This window comes from Ceratotherium simum, chromosome 17 (assembly GCF_057802395.1).
Source record: "Ceratotherium simum simum isolate JZ-2026a chromosome 17, ASM5780239v1, whole genome shotgun sequence".
NCBI lineage: Eukaryota > Metazoa > Chordata > Mammalia > Perissodactyla > Rhinocerotidae > Ceratotherium > Ceratotherium simum.
In genome coordinates, this window is record NC_141916.1 from 28,143,833 (window position 1) to 28,166,302 (window position 22,470).

Sequence of the window (22,470 nt, forward strand, 5' to 3'; positions counted from 1 at the left end):
ATTATTTTTTAAATCTATAAAAATAGAAAAAAAAGCATATCATAAAAATATAATAAAAAATGCTAAGAACTAGTGATTGAAAAGTACCTGCTCATTCTGCTTTTTTTCATATGCAACTTTCTGAGGACTAGGCACTATTCTGGGGATAAAATTTTGTTTTGTAATATGTCTGTCAGAAGACAATTCGGCTGAAAAAGATGGAGTGAAACTGCAGTTTTCTGTTCTGTTGAACGGAGGTTCAAACATTCTATATGAGGCCATGACTTGTGAAGACTATAAGAAAGAAGATACAATCATTTGATTTGCCAAAATATATAAACTAGAGAACAGGAAAGTCAAAATAGAAGTGAAAAAGGCCATGGGTTGCAGAAAAAGTCCCAAGGAAAGGCCAGTCATCAGTAACTGACAGGACTTACTAAAACAAGACAGGTTATCAACTAAGATTATACTCAAGAGCTCCTTTCCATCTGCCTTTCTCACCCTTGGTCCCCTCCACCCTCAAGCTCCACTCCCGCATGTCATCTCCTAATGACAGTAAATCTGAGTTTCATTAATCTACAGTTCAAGTGAAAAGATTTCCAAGAGATTTTAGTATTATTGCCATTATCTTTCTGATGCAGCTTAACTTTGGCTATTCAAAGGAAAGAAAGAATAACTAATAATATGGCATTGGACCTTCAAATTGCAAGCTTTGGGCTGGCCCTGTGGCTTAGCGGTTAGGTACATGCGCTACGCTGCTGGCAGCCCAGGTTTGGATCCCGGGTGCACACCGACGCACTGCTTCTCCAGCCACGCTGAGGCTGCATCCCACATACAGCAACTAGAAAGATGTGCAGCTATGACATACAACTATCTACTGGGGCTTTGGGGGAAAAAATAAATAAATAAATAAAATTATAAAAAAAAAAAAAGAATCACCTGGAGAATACTTAAAAAAAAAAAAACAGGGGGCCAGCCCGGTGGCGCAAGCAGTTAGGTGTGCACGTTACGCTGCGGCGGCCCAGGGTTCGCCGGTTTGGATCCCGGGTGCGCACCGATGCACCGCTTGTTAAGCCATGCTGTGGCGGCGTCCCATATAAAGTAGAGAAAGATGGGCATGGATGTTAGCCCAGGGCCAGTCTTCCTCAGCAAAAAAGGGGAGGATTGGCATTGGATGTTAGCTCAGGGTTGGTCCTCCTCACACACACACAAAAAAAAAAAAAAAAAAATTGCAAGGTTTAATCACAATCTATGCATTTCCTAATTGATTAAAATCTTATTTGCTAAAAAAATAATTATTTGCAATACTTTGAAAGAAAAATCATCTTGGGATCAATGTGAATACTGAAAATCACAATTTGATATAAAATAAAATAATCTGGTCACTAAGTTTGAAGAAATGAATTGCTCAATGATCACATGAACCCAAAGTAGGAATCCTCAAATGAATTATCCTTTGCAGCTCGTCAGTGCCAAGGAGAATCAATTATACACACATAGGCCTAGTCTATGTTACCAGAACTCAAAGGGTTTCTCATAAGCAATCAGTTAAAATATTAAGGTACAGGCTTCTTACATTAAAAACTTTTAAAAGAATAACTTTAAAGACTAAAACTTTTTTAAAAGGATAACTGATTTTATCTGATACTCGAAAATTTATATCATTTGGTAACATATCACAATTGTTAAAATAAGTTATAAATTTTTTTTTAAAAATCTCACCTGAACTGGGCCAAGTTCTTCCCTGCTGCCTTGTCTTTGATAGTGTATACTAATGAAAAGAAAATTTCAAGGTTAAAAATATAGATGGCAATAAAATTGACTATATTTTTATGTATATTTAAAATTCATACTGTTCTATACAAATACGAAAACATATGGAACTCTTAAGTAATCCAGGGTCATAATATTACTGTGTTTTATAAAAATTATATTATTACTAGAGAGATATTTTATGATACGAAAAGTCAAACTATGCATACAAAAAACACTTAGTATGGACATGAGGTCATTTGATAAAGGTCTTAATAGTTATTAATAATACTGTTAACAGTCAAATAAAAACTGGAGCTAGAAGGATAAGCACTTTGTACACTTTCCAGTGAATAAAACAGTGTTGATGACTCTTTCAAATACTTAATAATATACAACCCAGCTAAAACCTACTTGTTTTCTATATCATCAATGCAGAGGTTAGATGGAACAAGGTGAGGCGACACTGGAAGTTCTAAATCATGTTTTCTTAGGGGCATTTTTATGTCTCTATTCATATTCACATGGATTGGTTTTCTCACAGTTTCTATAATGAAAAAAAATAAAATTAAAAAGAATAATAAAATCTTTTAAAAGCATTGTTTTATATACCATGTTCATTAAGTCAACGTACATCTTAGAAATTTACTAAAACCACCTATATGCTATTTATGCTAGAAGACGACATTACAGTTCTAACAACTATCACAGATAATTCAAATCTTTTCCTTCATCATCTTACATTCTCCTCACAAAAGGGGCTCTAGTACTTCTTTTCTATTTTTTTCTTCCTCCAAAACTTCCCTGACCCCCAGATTATATCAGGTGCTCTTATATATTTCCATAGCACTACATATGTTCTCTATTATAGCACTTACCATAGTTTATCATACTTGATTAACTCTATCTCCCTCACTAGATTTTTAAACTTCATAGAAGCAGAAGGCTTGTCTCTCCTTATAGAAGATATAACTATTTTGACTGTTTAGTACTTTTAATTACTCTCCTTTTCTGGGAAATACTTTTCACACACACACACACTATATAGTTGTAGCGCAAAGTTTCCATCTTCTTATAAAACTCTGCTTCCCTGGAAAAAATAATTGGTTTAGAGGTAGCCATCTGACCCAGGCTGAATCAATAATAGTATTGCATCCAATACTATTGTTCCAGCGCTAGGATCTGACACCAGTAGAGCAAGACAACACCCTTCCAGTGGAATTTAAAAATTCAGAACCAGAGAAACAACTCTCAGTATTTCCCTGGTGGCAAAATGGCAGCGATAAGCCACTTTTTTTTTCTTTTTTTTTTGCTGAGGAAGACCAGCTCTGAGCTAACATCCATTGCCAATCCTCCTCCTTTTTTTTTTTCCCCAGAGCCCCAGTAGATAGCTGTATGTCATAGTTGCACATCCTCCTAGCTGCTGTATGTGGGACACGGCCTCAGCATGGCTGGAGAAGCGGTTCATCGGTGCGCGCCCGGGATCCAAACCCCGGGCCACCAGTAGCGGAGCGCGCGCACCCAACGGTCAAGCCACGCGGCCGGCCCCGCCACGTTAGTTTTTTAAGGTCACATTTTAAACTTCATTGATTAAGACAGTCTGAGAGAATAAAGCTAATATCTGAAGTAAAAAAGAATCTTGATAGTGTTCAAGTCCCTGATTCAAGCAGTCTCTGAGGCCCAGCTGCACCAATACCCTTCCTTTTAGTTAAGTGTCTTAGTCCATTCAGGTTGCTATAACAGACTACCATAGACTGGGTGAGTTATAAACAACAGAAATTTATTTCTCAGCTTGGAGGCTGGGCAGTCCAAGATCAAGGCACTGGCAGATTTGGTGTCTGGTGAGGGCCCGCTTCCTGGTTCACAGACAGCTGTCTTCCCACTGTGTCCTCACATGGTGGTAGGGGCAAGAGAACTCTTTGGGGTCTCTTTTACAAGAGTACTAATTCCATTCATCAGGGCTCCACTTTCATGACCCAATCACCTCCTAAAGGCCCCACCTCCTAATACTATCACATTGGGGGTTAGGTTTTCAACATTTGAATTTTGGGGGGACACAAACATTCAGTCCATAACATTAAGTAAATAGACATTTTTAAAACTTCTATCATTTGCAGTCATGAGTCCTGACTAATAAAGTCTTGCTTTTGTAGAGGAGGAAAAATATCTTTCTCCTCTACCCTTCTAAATTATCAGCTGGGGCCCTGTAACAAAAGACAAATTAATAAGAGAAAAGCATACAAATTTATTTAATGTAAGTTTTATGTGGAAAACTTTGTAAAGAAATGAAGACCCAAAGAAGTGGTTAAATCTGAGCATTTTCATGCTAAGTTTGATGAAGAGTGGAAAGTCCTGGGAAAATGTGATAGGACAACAAAGGGTATTAGCTAAGTGTAGTAAACTGAGGGAAACAGCAAGGTCTGTTCTTTTAGATTCCTCTTAGTGTCCCTCTATCTTGGAGATAAAGATGCTCCCTTTCTGTGGGTATAGAGAGGGCACCCCTCACATGAGAATCCTTCCTGCACATGCTGCTTCTCAAATTCCTTCAGCTTAAAACACTCAATATGCTAAGGTGCCATATTTTTGGGTATCGTGTCCTGTCCCTGTCACTTTCTGTTCTACTTCCAGCATCCAGTACAATACTTATGGTAGGTACTCAACAAACATATGTCCAATGTATGAATGAAAAGAAACTGAGGGAGAAAGGAAATATATAAAGTTAAATACATCAGTGGACAGCCATATGCAAAAGAATTAAACTGGAACCCTATCTTACACCATACACAAAAGTTAACTCAAAATGGATTAAAGACTTAAATACGAGACCTGAAACTATAAAACTCCTAGAAGAAAACATAAGGAATAAACTCCTTGACTTTGGTGTTGGTGATGATTTTTTGGATTTGACACCAAAAGTAAAGGCAACGAAAGCAAAAATAAACAAGTGGGCCTATATCAAACTAAAAAGCTTCTGCATAGCAAAGGAAAACACCAACAAAATAAAAAGGCAACCTACAGAATGGGAGAATATATTTGCAAATCATAATATCTGATAAGGGGTTAATATTCAAAATATATAGAGTTCACACAACTCAATATCAAAAAACAACAACTGATAAAAAAATGGGCAGAGGACCCTCTGAATAGACATTTTTCCAAATAAGACATACAGTTGGGCAACAGGTAAATGAAAAGGTGCTCAGCATCACTAATCCTCAGGGAAATGCAAATCAAAACCACAATGAGATATCACCTCACATCTGTTTGAATGAGTACCATCAAAAAGAGAAGAGATAAGTGTTTGCAAGGATGTGGAGAAAAAGGAACCCTTGTGCACTGTTGGTGGGAATGTAAATTGGTGCAACCACTATGGAGAACAGTATGGAGGTTTCTCAAAAAATTAAAAATAGAACTAACATATGATTCAGCAATCCCACTTCTGGGTATATATCCACTAAAATGAAAACAGGATCTCGAAGAGATATCTGCACTCCCATGTTCATAGCAGCATTATTCACAATGCCAAGATATGGAAACAACCTCAGTGTCCATTGATGGATAAAGGGATAAAGAAGATGTGGTATACATATATATATATATATATATATATACACAATGGAATATTCTTAAGCCATGAGAAAGAAGGAAATCCTGCCATGTGTGATAACACAGATGGAGCTTGAAGGTATTATGCTAAGTGAAATAAGCCAGAGAGAGAAAGATAAATACTGCATGGTATCACTTACATGTGGAATCTAAAAAAAAAAAAAAAAATGTCAAACTCATAGAAACAGAGAGTAGAAAAGTGGTTACCAGGATCTGGGGATTGGGGAGTAGGGGAAATAGGGAGAGGCTGGGAAAAGGGTACTAACTTTAAGCTACGTAATGAATAACGTCTGAGAATCTAATGTAAAACTCGGTGACTATAGTTGATAACACTGTATTACATAAGTGAAGAAAAAAAGGTAAATATATCAAACAGATTTACAAGAAAAATTTTTATTCCTAAAGTCCATGAATAACATATTTACTTCTACTAAAGTAGGACTATATTCACTTGTGTCAACTGCCTTCTGTAGAGGGAGAAACAAAAATAGCAGAGAAAAGAAGAGATACTAACAATACCACGATCAATTTCAATCCCTCCTTTATGAACAGTCTCAGTTCTTAAGCTCTCATATTAGCACTTGTTTTAAAAATTAAATATCAGGGGACTGCTCTGTGGCCTAGTGGTTCAGTTCCGTGTGCTCCACTTTGGTGGCCCAGGTTCAGGTCCTGGGTGCAGACCTACACCACTTGTCGGCAGCCATGCTGTGGCAGCAACCCACATACAAAATAGAGGAAGACTGGCACAGATGTTAGCTCAGGGTGAATCTTCCTCAAGCAAAAAAGAGGAAGATTGGCAACAGATGTCAGCTCAGGGCAAAATCTTCCTCAGACCAAAAAAAAAAAAAAAAAAAATTAAATATCCAGCACAAGTTCCTTTGAGAGAGAAAAAAAAACTTTGATTATATTTTTTATTTACTTGAAGAATCAAAGAGCAGGCCAAAATGAACTTTGTTTTGAAGTATTAGACTGCTACAGTTAAACATCCCAGGAAGGCCTAAGAAATTATTCAAGTTATGAGATAGGAAACTAATCGTTGAGGCAAAAACCTTTTCAGCTCCTTCTTTCAAACAAATTCTCTAAATAGGATAAGACAGTAAAGATATGTATTCTCTGCTCTTTAGCTAAACTTTGGTAACTATCTGCCTAGACAAAACACAGTAGTAACTGAAACAGCAGCACTATAATAAGTTTAACCATATGTTATAAAATTAATTTTATATAACACACAACCTTAAAATAAAAATAAATGGATTAAACAACAAAACATTTTAAGCAAAAATTAACAAAGCTTCTAATTTAAGAGGGCAATCAAGTTTTAAAATTAGTTTACTTTCCACATCCTTTGAGTTCTGAAATCACAAACTTATTAGAAAACTAAATGTTATGATCACATCAGACTCAAAACAAAATGCTACTGGAGAGACTTACTTACCAGGTGTTTTCTTCCGGCAAGATATCTGATTTACCATATATAGGTTAATGAGGTCTAAACTGACAGTGGAATTTTTGACAGGAGATAAAACTCCCAGTAATTTCATTTTTGATTTTAACCTTTTCTTTTCAAAATATTCCTAAAATAATTAAAAATAAAGTTATTGTAGCAACCATACGGTTTCAGGCAGAATCATAAATAATAGAAAGCAATAATGCTATGAAATAATTGACTTGATATTTTTATATTTCTGTAACATCCCTTTGACATGTTCACATATAAATTAAAATGAATCATAACTTATAGTTGCCCAAAGACTCTAAATTTCAGCCTCTTATAATCTTTCTTTTGTTAAGCATAATGCCTTTAACACAGAACTTTCTAAAGCCATTCTCAAGTATCAAAAGATACCGGATTAAAAATTATCTGAACGTAGGCCGGTCCTGTGGCTTGGTGGTTAAGTGCGCGCGCTGCGATGCTGGTGGCCCGGGTCCGGATCCCGGGTGCGCATCGAGGCACCACTTCTCCGTTCATCCTGAGGCCAAGTCCCACATACAGCAACTAGAAGGATGTGCAGCTACGACACACAACTATCCACTGGGGCTTTGGGGGGAAAAATAAAAAAAAAAAAATTATCTGAACGTAAAAAGCTTTTAAAAATCTGATAAAACAAACCTGATAGGCTAAAAACTTGTTTTTCTGCAAAGTATGCTATCTTACAGATATAAAAAGGCTTAAAGATCCGCACAGCTGTGTGCCATTAAAAGTCAACTGAAATGAGAAGAGGAAAAGAAAAAGAAGCTATGTGAGAACTTATCTGCAGCCAAAGCTAATTTAACTCTCTTTGTTATCCCTCCATGACTCCTAGATTTTTTCTTAAACCAGACTTATACATAACTATCATTTTTCATCCAGTATTTATTTTATTCCTGATTGTTAGAGCTAGATTATTTTTTTTTTAATTTTATTTATTTTTTCCCTCAAAGCCCCAGTAGATAGTTGTATGTCATGGCTGCACATCCTTCTAGTTGCTGTATGTGGGACGCGGCCTCAGCATGGCCGGAGAAGCGGTGCGTTGGTGCGCGCCCGGGATCCGAACCCGGGCCGCCAGCAGCGGAGCTCATGCACTTAACCGCTAAGCCACAGGGCCGGCCCTGAGATTATTCTTATTTTCATTCTTTTTCTCAGATTATATCCTTAATTTACCAAGTTCAAAGGCATTTATTTGTTTTACATTTATTTATTGAAAGGCATTTATTTGTTTTACATTTATTTATTGAGCAACCACTATGTATTAGACACTATAACAAATTGTGAAAACATCTTTTTCATTAAATAACTCATAATACAATGCCATAAACATGTCTATAAATGGTGAGATATCAAAAGTGAGAAAAGTTCAAGATGGCAAAAATTTAATGCAAGAGGAAATACCACTTATCCAAAAAGTTAAGGCTCTTTCACATTAATATTTCAGAATATTGTCAACTATGATAGACTTTCAAGATTGTAAAAAACTTAAGAACTATAAGAGACTTGCCAGCTATCAAGCAAAAAAGTAAATACCATATTTTTATGCAAAGTAACCACAGAAAAAAAGTGCTCACATTTCATTTGAGTGATTTGCAACCCCAAATTGAGGTTTCTTTAAAAAGATCACTCTATGGTTCAGCAATGAAATGACAGGACCTTCAGGATGTAAATATTTTTCCCCCTTAAAAACAATGACTATGGATCTTATAATTGATGGTGTCTTGGAAGTAAGATATTATTTCTTAAGGCACTGTACCTTGTGATGGATAAGACCATAATGAGAAAGACAATGACACAAATAATTACAACTGAGTGTGACAGGAGATGGTATAGGATCCTCCGGAAGGGTATGTAAACTATGGGTTGGTGGGGGAAGGGTTGGCAGAAGGAGGGCAGGAGGAGAGGGAAGTTTTCTCAGAAAATGATTTCTAAGATAGATGGATGAGTCAGAGTAAGCCAGAGGGTGGGAAGATAAGGTTCCAGGAATAAGGAAGAACAGTACAAACACTGACACAAACACTGTCTACGAAGAGGGTAAGCCTCTACTCCAGGGGGATACTGCTGAAGAGGTTGAATTCTCATCATCTATCCATCATGACAGCCTCTAATCTTTGTGTTCCTAGAAAGAACAAAGGTATGTAACTAATTGATTTACCTGACAAAGCTGGGTTCAATTTTTTTTAACAAGTCTCATTTGGTAGTGACAAATAGAAAATACTGGAAAACTTCCAGTAAATAATCAAATTTTAACTTGAAAATGGACATTTAAAATGAGCAGCCAGGGAGACAAATAAAATCTGAAGAATGTGTCAAAGAAAGCAAGGGAAAAACTTGTTTCAAGATGAAGGGAATGGGCAGTTCTCTGAATGAAGATTGTCCACTTTATGAAGTGTTAAATAAAGTTTGTATCACCAAAAAAAAAAAGATGAAGGTAATGGCAAAATACAGATGATGACATATTAAAGTATAGGAAAAATATCTTTGGAATTGAATAACATGAAGTTCAATTTTTTTTTAATTAAAGTTGACATACATTAAGGTAGTTTCAGGTGTACAACATAGTGATTTGACGTTTATATACATTACGAAATAATCACCACAATAATTCTACTAAAAATCTGTCATCATATAAAGTCATTATAATATTATTGACTATATTCCCTATGTTGTATATTACATCCCCATGACTTATTTACTTTATAACTGGAAGTTTGTACTCCTTAATCCCCTTCACCTACTTCACCCAACCCCCCACCTCCCTCCCCCCGGCAATGACCAGCTTGTTCTCCATATCTATGAGTCTGCTTCTGTTTTGTTTGTTCATTTGTTTTGTTTTTTAGAGTCCACATATAAGTGAAATCGTATGGTATTTGTCTTTCTCTGTCTGACATTTCACTTAGAATACCCTCTAGATCCACCTATGTTGCCACAAATGGCAAGATTTCATTCTTTTTATGGCTAATATTCCATCGTGTAAATATATACCACCTCTTCTTTAACAATTAATTTATCAATGGACACAGGTTGCTTCCATATCTCAGCTATTGTAAATAATGCTGCAATGAACATAGGGGTGCATATTTCCTTTCAAATTAGTGAGGAAGATTGGCCCCAACATCTTTTGCCAATCTTCCTCTTTTTTGCTGAGGAATACTGGCCCTGAGCTAAATTCTTAAATTCTTACCCATCTTCCTCTATTTTGTATGCAGGACACTGCCACAGCATGGCCTGATGAGCGGCACATAGGTCCTCGCCTGGGATCCAAACTCACGAACCCCGGGCCACCAAAGCGGAGTCCATGAACTTAACTGCTACACCACCAGGCCAGCCCCATATGTTAGTTTTTAAATTTTTTTAGAAACCTCCATACTGTTCTCTCCATAGTGGCTGCACCAATATACACTCCCACCAACAGTGCACAAGGGTTCCCTTTTCTCCACATCCTCACCAACACCTGATATTTGTTGTCTGTTGAGGATAGCCATTCTGACAGGTGTAAGGTGATATCTCATTATGATTTTCATTTGCATTTCCCCGAGGATTAGTGACGTTGAGCATCTTTTCATGTGTCTGTTGGTCATCTGCATGTCTTCTTTGGAAAAACGTCTATTCAGTTCCTCTGCCCATTTTTTAATTGGATTGTTTATTTTTTTGATATTGAGTTGTATGAGCTCTCTATATATTTTAGATATTAACCCCTTATCAGATATATCATTTGTAAATATCTTCTCCCATTGCCTTTTCATTTTGTTGATGGTTTCCTTCACTGTGTAAAAGCTTTTTAGTATGATGTAGTCTCATTTGTTTATTTTTGTCTTGTTACTCTTGCCTGAGGAGACAGATCCAAAAAAATATAAAGACTAATGTCAAAGTTTAGTGCCTACGTTTTCTTCTAGGAGTTTTATGGTTTCAGGTCTTACATTTAAGTCTTTAATCCATTTTGAGTTTATTTTTATATATAGTGTAAGAAAGTGGTCCAGTTTCATTCTTTTGCCTGTAGCCGTCCAGTCTTTCCAACATCATATTGAAGAGGCTGTTTTTCCCCATTGAATATTCTTGCCTCCTTTGTCGTAGATTAATTGATCATATATGTGTGGGTTTATTTCTGGGCTCTCTATTCTGTTACGCTATCTATGTGCTTGTTTTTGTGCCAGTATCATACTGTTTTGATTACTACAGCTTTGTAATATAGTTTGAAATCAGGAAGTGCGATACCTCCAGCTTTGTTCTTATTTCTCAAGATTACCTTGGCTATTTAGGGTCTTCTGTGGCTCTATACAAATTTTAGGATTATTTGTTCTGGTTCTGTGAAAAATGCCAATGGTATTTTGATAGGGATTGCACTGAATCTGTAGATTGCTTTGGGTAGTATGGACATTTTAACAATATAAATTCTTCCAACCCATGAGCACAGTACATCTTTCCATGTATCTGTATTGTCTTCAGTTTCTTTCATCAATGTCTTACAGTTTTCAGAATACAGATCTTTCACCTCCTTGGTCAAATTTATCCTTAAGTATTTTATTATTTTTGATGTAATTGTAAATTGGTTTTCTTAATTTCTCTTTCTGATAGATTGTTATTAGTGTATAGAAATACAACAGATCTCTGTGTATTAATTTTATATCCTGAAACTTCACTGAATTCATTTATTCTAATAGTTTTTTGGTGGAGTCTTTAGGGTTTTCTATATATAGTATCATGTCATCTACAAACAGTGACAGTTTCACTTCTTCCTTTCCAATTAGGATGCCTTTTATTTCTTTGTCTTGCTAATTGCTGTGGCTAGGACTTCCAATACTATGTTGAATAAAAGCAGTTAGAGTTGGCATTCTTGTCTTGTTCCTGATCTTAGAAGAAATGTTTTCAGCTTTTCACCATTGAGTATGATATGATGTTAGCTATGGGTTTGTCATATATAGCCTTTATTATGTTGAGCTATGTTCCCTCTATACCCACTTTGTTGAGAATTTTTATCATAAATGGATGTTGAATTTTGTCAAAAGCTTTTACTGCATCTTTTGAGATAATCATATGATTTTTATTCTTTGTTTTGTTAATTTGGTGTATCACACTGATTGATGTGTGGATATTGAACCATGCTTGGGATAAATCCCACCTGATCATGGTGTATGATTCTTTTAATGTACTGTTGAATTCAGTTTGCTAATGTTTTGCCGAAGATTTTTGCATGTATGTTCATCAGGGATATTGGCCTGTAATTTTCTTTTTGTAGTGTTTTGTCTGGTTTTGGTATCAGGGTAATATTGGCCTCATAGAATGATTTTGGAAGCATTCCTTCCTCTTCAACTTTCTGAAATAGTTTGAGAAGGATAGGTATTAATTTTTTAAATGTTTGGTAGAATTCACCTGTGAAACTGTCTGGTCCTGGACTTTTGTCTGTTGGGAGTTTTTTGATTACTGAGTCAATTTATTATTAATAATCAGTCTGTTCAGATGTTCTATTTCTTCCTGATTCAGTCTTGGAAGACTGTACGTTTACAGGAATTGATCCATTTCTTCTAGATTGCATAATTTGTTAGCACATAACTTTCATAATAATCTCTTAAGATACTCTGCATTTCTGTGGTGTCAGTTGTAACTTCTCCCTTTGATTTCTGATTTTATTTATTTGGGCCCCCTCTCTTTTTTTCTAGATGAGTCTGGCTAAAGGCTTATCAATTATCTTTTCAAAGAACCAGTTCTTAGTTTCACTGATCTTTTCTATTGTTTTTTTTAGTCTCTATTTTATTCATTTCCACTCTGATCTTTATTATTTCCTTCCCCCAGTAACTTTGGATTTTGTTTGTTCGTCCTTTTCTAGTTCCTGTAGGTGTAAGATTAGATTGTTTATTTGAGATTAATCTTATTTCCTGAGGTAGACCTACATCACTATAAACTTTCCTCTTAGAACTGCTTTTGCTGTATCCCATAGATTTTAAAACTGCGTTTCCATTTTCATTTGTCTCAAAGTACTTTTTTATTTCCTCTTTGATTTTTCCAATGACCGACTGGTTGTTTAGTAGCATGTTGTTTAGACACCACGTTTTTGTGTTCTGTCCAGCTTTCTTCTTGCAGTTGATTTCTAGTCTCATACCATTGTGGTCAGAAAAGATGCTTAATATGATTTTAATCTTCTTAAATTTATTGAGACTTGTTTTGTGACCTAACATGTGCTCTATCCTGGAGAATGTTCCATGTGCACTTGAAAAGAATGTGCATTCTGCTGTTTTTGGATAGAATGTTCTGTATATATCTAAGTCCATCTGTTCTACTGTGTCATTTAAGGCCAATGCTTCCTTATTGATTTTCTGTCTGTATGATCTATGAAGTTCAATTTTGACATTAGCAAGAGCTGTATAGTGAAATGGACTGAGAAGTGAATGGGAGACAAGAGTGAAGGAGCAAAGAAGGAAAGGGAAAGGATCCAGAGAGGGCTTTACTTGTTTAATAGGAGAGAAATGAGTATGTCTGAATATCAATGGAAAGCTTCCAGTTGACAAGAAGTGGTTGAAGATACAAGAAAGGAAAGAAGTAATTGATGCAGTGAGGTCCCTGAGAAAGCAGAAGTAAATGGAATCCAGAACACAGACAGAGAGTCCTTCCTTTGACCAGAGGAAACTACTTCCATAGCTACAGGAGGGAAAGAGAAAATGGATGAAGACGGAAGATGGTTTACAAAACTGGTGGTAGAAATTTGAGATAATTCTCATCTGATAGCTTTTATTTCCTCTGAAATATGACACAAGGTCATTCAATGAGTAGGAAGGGATAAAGAATAGTGTTAGGAAGGAGAGGTCTGAGGAGGCAAAGGAAGGCATGAAATTTTCAAAGAATAGGAAAGTGACATGACTAGAGATCAACACTTTGGGAAGAGCCACGTGTCTTTCCCTTTCTGATTAATATTCAAAAGAATGATCCAAAGAGAGTTAGATTATTTTTTAAAAATAGTCTGTGAGCAGACTTCATTCATAGTCTATTAATTATTGAGTGTCTATGTTATAGACGCAATTCTAGGCACAGGAGATACAGAATGAACAAAAGTGGTAAGATCCTTCTTCTCATGAATATATTTTAATGGGGGGCACAGAATAAACAAATTTATAAGAAAATATCAGATTATGAAAAGAGGGATAGATTAAAGAGGGTAAAGGAGAGGGAGTAACTGGAGGGTAGGGAGCTATTTAGCTGTAGTGGTCAGAGAAAGCCAATCTAAGAGGAGACACGAGCTGAGACCCAAATGTTGACAAGCCAGACATGCAAATATCTCGAGGGAGACTATTCCAGACAAAGACAAGAACAGTGGCAGAAAGAAGGTCAGTGTGGCTGAAATAAAATGAACAGGACAAGTAGTAAGAAATGAGGTCAGAGAAGCAGGCAGGGTGCAGATGCTTCTGGTCCTTTTAGAATATGGTTAAATCAGATATTATTCTAAGAGCAATGAAAAGTAATTGAGGCTTTTAAGCAGAGGAATGATAAATTCTGATTTGTGTTTTTAAAAGATCGTACTAACTGCTGTGTGACAAACAAATTACAAAGGAGTAAAAGATAAAGCAGAAAAAAACTGATAAATTCAATTACATTAAAATTAAGAACTTTCCTTCAAAGACAGCATTAAAAAAGTAAAAATAAAAGCCACAGAATACACATATAAGTGACAAGGAATTCCTAAATATATAAAGACACAATAAGAAAAAGACAAACGACTCAAATAAAAAATGAAAAAAATACTTGTAAAAGTACCTGACAAAAGAGGAAACCTGAATGACAAGATAGTCTCATTAGTAATCAAAGACATACAAGTTAAATTTAAAATGAGGCATCAATTCACTGAGTTAACAACTATCCTGCTTTAATAATAACCACTCCCTTGCTTTTCTTTAAATTTTACCACCTTCAAACATATTTTTTCTGTTTGGAACTTTTTGTAAATGGAATCTTACTACTTGTATTCTTTTGTGAGTTGCTTTGTTTGCTCAACATTATGTTTTTGAGATTCATCTACACTAATTACATGTAGTTGATACATTTTCACTGCTGTACCATTAGTTGGGTATGCCACAATTTGCTTAAGCATTCTACTGCTAACGGACATTTGGGTGGTCCTCTTTCCTTCCCCCTCCCCTTCCCCTCTTCTTTCTCTCTTTCTCCTTCTTCTCTCTCTTTTATTGTTTTCTATTTAACAACAATGATCCAAACAAGCTTGTACATATCTCAAAGTTCACACGTGGAAGAGTTTCACTCAGATATATACTGCTCAGTTGTAAGGTAAGTACATGCTCAACTTTACTATGTAATACAATCAATGTAATACAAAAAAATGTAGGAGCTAGGTTATAAGCCCATTATACTACTCTAGGCAATAAATGATGATGATGTGAATCAGGGTGTCAACAGTACAGGCAGTGAGAAGTTATCAGACTTGGAATATATTTTGGAACTAGAATGACAACAAGAATCAACAATGATCCTTAAGTCTCTGCCTTAGCAAAATGGGTGGCTAATCAAGCTGTCTACAAGGATTGAGAAGACTAAAGGCTTTAAGATAGTCTTCCAATTTCACTTAGGTGAATTTATTACCCTTGGAAAAATGCTTCAGAAGATCACTGTTCTCATAAGGCTAACACAAATAAATACATTCTCTTTACCTTTTGCTTTCTCTTTTCCTGCTTAATCAGAACCCTGGTCCTGAAAAAGGAAAGGAGATAAAAAAATATAATGATTAAAGAAATGGTCTCTAAATGACTGTCATTTTAGCTGAATTAAAGATTTGGAATTAAAATCTAAGAGTATAGTGACAATTATATTATTTTCTGAAAAGAAACTATGAAAATGTTCTTGAAGTATTTATAGTATATACTGTTTCACAAAATTTTCTTAGAAAATCCAAGAACTAATAAAAAAGACTCTAGACCTATGATTAATAATGACACATAAAACCAATCTGAATTATAAAAACAAGATAAGCAAAGAGAAATCAATGCATTGGAAAAGATGTATCACTAAAACATTCTCATCTGATAGCAATATTCTTGGTCAACACCGCTCTTTAATTTTCCTTGTATTTCAATATTCTACTTAAATCAACAGGGAATAGAGAAAAGATAAAAATCTACATAGGATCTAAGGAAATGTTAAGTTTCTCATTAGAGCAATTTCCCAGTTACATTAATATATCAGCTATGTGTTCTTGAAATCTCATAACTTCTTTAAAAAACAGCTAGCCTTTATGGATGTGCTTCACACCTACAATCTTTGTGCCAAACACTGCACTGAATCCCAATGATAGTGCAATACTTAATGATTATAAATTATTTTCTCTATTAATAATAGCAGAAAGCTATAAAACATTCATGACAACATAAGCAGATCTGCACAATATATCTTTTGGATATACATGAAACTATGATCTCAAATTCAAGATTTGTATGAGAATTATAAATAAAATGACAAAATGTATCTTAGCTATATGAGATTATGTAATAATAACATGAAAATAATAATTGCTAGTAATGAGTACCGTATGTATTGCACCTTTCTAGATACTTCAGATACTTTACATGTATAAACTCATTTAATCTTCACAGCAACTCTCTAAGGTAGGTTCTTAGAAACTAAGATGCAGAGAGGTTAAGTAACTTGCCCAAGGTCACACTGCTAATAAGTGGTAGAGCCAAGATTCAAACCCAAGAATTCTGGCTTTGAAGTTTTTAACCAGGCATTATACTGCCTTCCAAGTACATCAACTGTGAATATACAAAGCTGTTCATGTTCAAAATGATTTTCACAAACCACATGAATGACAGTTACTGAATACCCCCAGACTTGGCTACTTATGAAACTTGTACTTTAACATACTCCCAATAGCTATGTCCTAATTGACCATTTTGAGTTCACTGAGCAAAGAATCTGATCTATCCAGATCCATGCAGCATAATTGTACTGCTGGCATTCAAACTTTAGAAAAGAAAAAGGAAATAAATTACAGTTCATTGACTCATCAAATGCTAAGGCTCAAGAGGACCTTAGAGATTAGTTTATTCTCCATCATTTTAAAACTTACAAAACTTAAGGCAAAGAAAGCAAAGTGACTTTTCAAAGTTCAGAAATATAAGAAGTATGACAGAGCCAGCAATAATATCAAACAATCCATATTATAAAGAGATAATAGAAAGAAATATTAATTATATAAGCAGTTCCTACATTATAAAGAGCAATAGAATTAGGGACAAGTCAGAGTCTAAATACAGTCTTCATATATGTATAAATCAAGTGATTTTATTCCAGGCTGATTTTCCATTATGCAGGACACTCTTATGGCTCTCACCAAATTCTATGTACTACATAATCCCTATTCCTGTGTGCCTAAGAAAAAATTAATTAGGATTTCAAGACCAATTGCTAGATTAGCCTACTAATCACTAGACTACAGTGAAAGTGAAAAAGGATCCTAACATATAAGTCAAAGGTAATTTCTTAAACAGAACATTTTAGAATATTATTAAGGCAACCAACACTACTAAATAGTACTATACGTCTAAATGTTTTATCAAATATAGTCACTCTCAATTACCTGCACTAAAAAAGATTGCATCAGTTAGGATTCTTGATTACAAGAAATTGAAATCTTCTTTGGTTAATTTAAACAGAAAATAAATCTATTAAAAAGAAATCAGATAACCAACAGACCTGCCAAGAAAGTTGAGGAAGCAGGTTTGGCAACTGACTAGAACAAGGAAGTGTAGGCAGCTGTGGGGTCACAGTCAAAATCATGCCATAATTAGTTTCATAAGGACACCACTGATGGCACTGGTGAACACTGGACACCACTGACTACACCAGTTCCACTCCTGCACAGTGAACTGAACACCTCCCCTGGTATCACTGGCATTAGTATTCTTGAAAATTCAATCCTGCTGCAGCTCTTACAACTGCTTGCAACTACAATAGATGCTCTGTAGTCCCTATATCTTTGGCTACTAGCTTCTAATTCAAAATACAGGACAAGTGCACCAAAGTCTGAGCTTAGATCATATACCCATTTGCTAGTTGCAAAACAGAATGAAACAAGCATCTGGTGTTTTTTTCCAGATTCTATAGAGGGAGGGGGTCTGTGCCTATCCCCAAAACTCATAAGGTAGGAAACAGCCCTACACATAGATAAAGGGCTCAGATGCTCGGCTGCCAATGAGTACAAATGTCCACTAGAGAGATGCTGTACAATTAAATTAAAATAGTTGATGATCCAAGTGATTTTTTATTTGGCTATGTCAAGTATATATATATTTATGTAGAAAAAAATTTATATATATAGTCCTAATAGTTGCTTCTAATGGTTTTGCTTAGGCTCATTTAAAATAAAACTGCAAGGTTGTTTTTTTCCTTCCCAACGGTTAACCAAAATGGTGATATAGGAGGATCCTGAGCACCCCTCTTCCCACAGACACACCAAATGTACAGCTACACTTGGAGCATTCCCTCTGAAAGAGATCCAGAAACTAGGTGAACAACTCCTACATGTTGGACAAATGAGAAAATACCCACGTTGAAACAGGTAGGAAAGGCTGAGACACACTCTCACCATAAACCCCACCCCTGGCACAGTGCCATACAGTCAGGAGGGAACCCCCAACTCCAGCTTCTCCCTGAGGAGCAAAGGGTTTGAACTCCACATCTAGTACTCCAAATTTTAAGACTCTCACCAAAGGGACAGACTCCCAAAACACCTAGCTCTGAAAGCCAACGGGGCTTGTGTCCACGAGACCTACAAGACTATGGCAAACAAATAAGCAATTCTTAACAGGCACGCAGCACTCACCTAATCTATCTCCTCGGGGTTCACCATGGAGTGAGCAAGCAAATATGTTTTATGTAAGCCTCACGGTAACCACAAACTAAGAGCCTATAGTAGATACACAAGATAAAGAGAAAGGAATCAAAGCATACCATATAGAAAATCATCAAATCACACAAGAAAAGAACAAGAGAGGAGGAAAGGAACAGAGGAATTACAAAATAACCAGAAAACAATTAACAAAATGGCAATGGTAAGTCCATCAAATAATTAATTTAAATGTAAATGATCTCAATTCTCCAATCAAAAGATTGGGAGCCAGTCCGGTGGTGTAGTGGTTAAGTTTGCATGCTCCACTTTGGCGGCCCAGGGTTCGCAGGTTTGAACCCTGGGCGCAGACCTATGCACCGCTCATCAAGCCACGCTGTGGTGGCATCCCATATACAAAATAAAGGAAGATGGGCACGGATGTTAGCTCAGGGCTAATCTTCCTCAGCAAAAAGAGGAAGATTGGCAAGCGATGTTAGATCAGGGCCAATCTTCCTCACCAAAAAAAAGAAAAAGAAAAAGATATAGAGTGGCTGAATGGATAAAAAGAACATGACCCAAATATATGCTGCCTACAAGAGACTCACCTCAGCTTTAAGGACACACACAGACTGAAAGCGAAGGGACGGAAAAACATATTCCACGCAAATGGAAACCAAAAGAATGCTGGGGTAGCATACTTATATCAGACAAAACAGACTTGAAGAGTAAGACTGTAACAAGAGACAAAGAAGGTCGTTATATGACGATAAAGGAGTCAATTCATCAAGAGGATATAACAACTATAAATATTTATGCACCCAACATTGCAGCACCTAAACATATAAAGTAAATATAAACAGAGCTAAAAGGAGAAACAGACAGCAATACAATAATAGCAAGGGACTTCAATACCCCACTTTCAACAACAGATTGATCATTGTGATATTGTGATTTATAATAAGAAACATATATTTGGTCTTCATCCCTAATCCTGGCACAGAGCTCCTAAAGCCCTTGGAATTTCCTAGTAATGAGAGCTAAAAAGGTGTCTTTTGTTATGTTCATGAAGTGACTTTTGGAACACACCTAAGGATGGGGGCTGGTTGTCCAGAGAACTGTGATCCTGTGATTAGAGGGTTGGAACTTTCAGTCCCACCTCCCTGACCTCCTGGGAGAGGAGAGGAAATGGACATTGAATCAGTCACTCATGGCCAATGATTTAATCAAGCCTCTGTAATGAAGCTTCCATAACAACCCAAAAGGACAGGGTTTGCAGAGCTTCCAGGTTGGTGAATACTTGGAAATTTGGGAGAGTGACGTTCTACAAGAGAGCATAGAAGTTCTGCGCCCTTTGCACATACCTGGCACCATGCATCTCTTCCATCTGGCTGTTCCTAAGTTACATCCTTTTAAAATAAACCTGTAATTTAGTAAGTAAAATGTTTCTCTGAGTTTTGGGAACTCCTCTAACAAATTAACTGAACCAAAGGAGGTGGTCACTGGAATCCCCATTCTATAGTCAGTCAGTCAGAAGAACAGGTGACAACCTGGACTTGCAATTAGTGACTGAAGTGGGGAGGCAGTCCTGTAGGACTGAGCCCTTAATCTGTGGAATCTGACACTATTTCCAGGTAGACACTGTCAGAATTGTAGGACACCAAGCTGAGGTTGGAGAATTGCTTGGCGTGGGGGAAAAACAGATACATCAGAATTGTAATCAGAATTGTAATCATCCAGATATAAAATCAATAAGGAAATATTGGACTTAAACTGCACGTTAGATCAAACTGACTTAATAGATATTTACAGAACATTTCATCCATCAGCAGCAAAAGACACATTCTTCTCAAGCGCACATGGAACATTCTCCAGGATAGATCATACGTTAATGCGTACAACAAGTCTTAATAAATTTAATAAGATTGAAATCATATCAAACATCTTTTCCAACTACAATTGGTATGAAACCAGAAATCAATTACAAGAAGAAAACTGGAAAATACACATTTATGTGGAGACTAAACAACATGCTCCTGAACAACCACTGGATCAAAGAAGAAACTAAAAGAGAAATAAAAAAATATCTTCAGACAAATGAAAATGGAAACACAACATACAAAAACTTATGAGATGCAGCAAAAGCAGTTCTAAGATGGAAGTTTGTAGCAATAAATGCCTATGTTAAGAAAAAAAGAAAGATCTCAAATAAACAACCTAACTCAAATAAATAACACCTTAAGGAATCAGAAAAAGAAGAACAAACTAAGCCCAAAGTTAGCAGAAGCAAGGCTACAACATAGATCAGAGTGGAAATAAATGAAACAGAAACTGAAAAGATAATAGAAAAGAAAAGATCAATGAAACTAACAATTGGTTTTCTGAAAAGATAAAAATGGCAAACTGTTAGCTAGACTTATTAAGAAAAAAAGACAGACAACTCTAATAAAATTAGAAATGAAAGAGAAGACGTTACAACTGATATCACACAAATAACAAGGATCATAAAAGACTACTATGAACAATTATAGCTACAAACTGGACAACCTAGAAGAAATGGATAATTTCTTGAAACATACAATCTACCAAGACTAAACCATGAATAGAAAATCTGAACAGACCAATTACCAGCAAAGAGATTGATTCAGTATTCAAAAACCACCCAACAGAGAAATGTCAAAAACTAGATGGCTTTGCTGGTGAATTCTACCAAATACTTAAAGAATAACTAATATTAATCCGTCTCAAACTCTTCCAAAAAACAGAAGAGGAGCAAACACTTCCAAACTCATTTTACCACCAGACAAGACACTGCAAGAAAAGAAAATTACAGGCCAATATCCCTGTTGAACAGAGATGCAAAAACCTTCAACAAAATATTAGCAAACCAAATTCAACAATACATTAAAAAGATCCTTCACCATGATCAAGTGGGATTTATTCCAGGAATTCAAGGATGGTTCAATATACACAAATCAATGTGATACACCACATTAACAACATGAAGGATAAAAATCATGTGATTTCAATAGCTACAGAAAAAGCATTTGACAAAATTCAACATCTTTTCATGATAAAAACTCTTAACAAGGTGCGTATAGAGGGAGTGTACCTCAACATAATAAAGGCCATAAATGACAAATCCACAGCAAATATCACATCAAACTCAACGATGAAACACTGAAACTTTTTTCTCTAAGATCAAGAACAAGGGTGCCCACCCTCACCACTTTCATTCAACATGGTAACGAAGTCTTAGACAGAGCAATCAGGCAAAAAAAAAGAAATAAAAGGCATCCAAAACAGAAAGAAATGAATAACATTGTCTTTACTGGCAGATAACATGATATTATATATAGAAAACCCTAAAGACTCCAGAAAAAACTGTTAGAATAGATAAATTCAGTAAACTTGCAGGGTACAACATTAATACACAAAAATCAGTTGTGTTTCTATACACTACAATGATCTATCAGAAAGAAAAATTAAGGAAACCATCCCATTTACCATAGCAGCAAAAGAGATATTACAGGCTCATGGATTGGAATAATTAATACTTTACAATGTCCATACTACTCAAAGTGATCAGCAGATTCAATGCAATCCCTACCAAAATTCTGATGGCATTTTTCACAAAAATAGAACAAACAATCCTATTATTTGTACAGAACCACAAAAGATCCTGCATAGCAAAGGCATAATTGAGAAAGAACAGGGCTGGCCCCGTGGCTTAGCAGTTACGTGCGCGTGCTCTGCTACTGGCAGCCCGAGTTTGGATCCCGGGCGCGCACCAATGCACTGCTTTTCTGGCCATGCTGAGGCGGTGTCCCAGTTGCACAACTAG

General features: G+C 35.9%; 1 protein-coding gene across 1 annotated transcript in view; it reads right to left on the reverse strand.

The window, feature by feature from the left end:
* REDIC1 (regulator of DNA class I crossover intermediates 1) overlaps positions 1–22,470 on the reverse strand; it is a 64,369-nt gene that overhangs the window by 30,814 nt on the left and 11,085 nt on the right. Inside the window, exons 2-6 of the mRNA XM_087442561.1 lie at positions 15,454–15,493; positions 6,773–6,911; positions 2,146–2,278; positions 1,702–1,750; positions 88–273 (exon numbers count right to left, since the gene is read on the reverse strand). Of these exons, the coding sequence (XP_087298687.1) occupies positions 88–273; positions 1,702–1,750; positions 2,146–2,278; positions 6,773–6,911; positions 15,454–15,493 (547 nt within the window). The remainder of the gene's footprint in view (positions 1–87; positions 274–1,701; positions 1,751–2,145; positions 2,279–6,772; positions 6,912–15,453; positions 15,494–22,470) is intronic.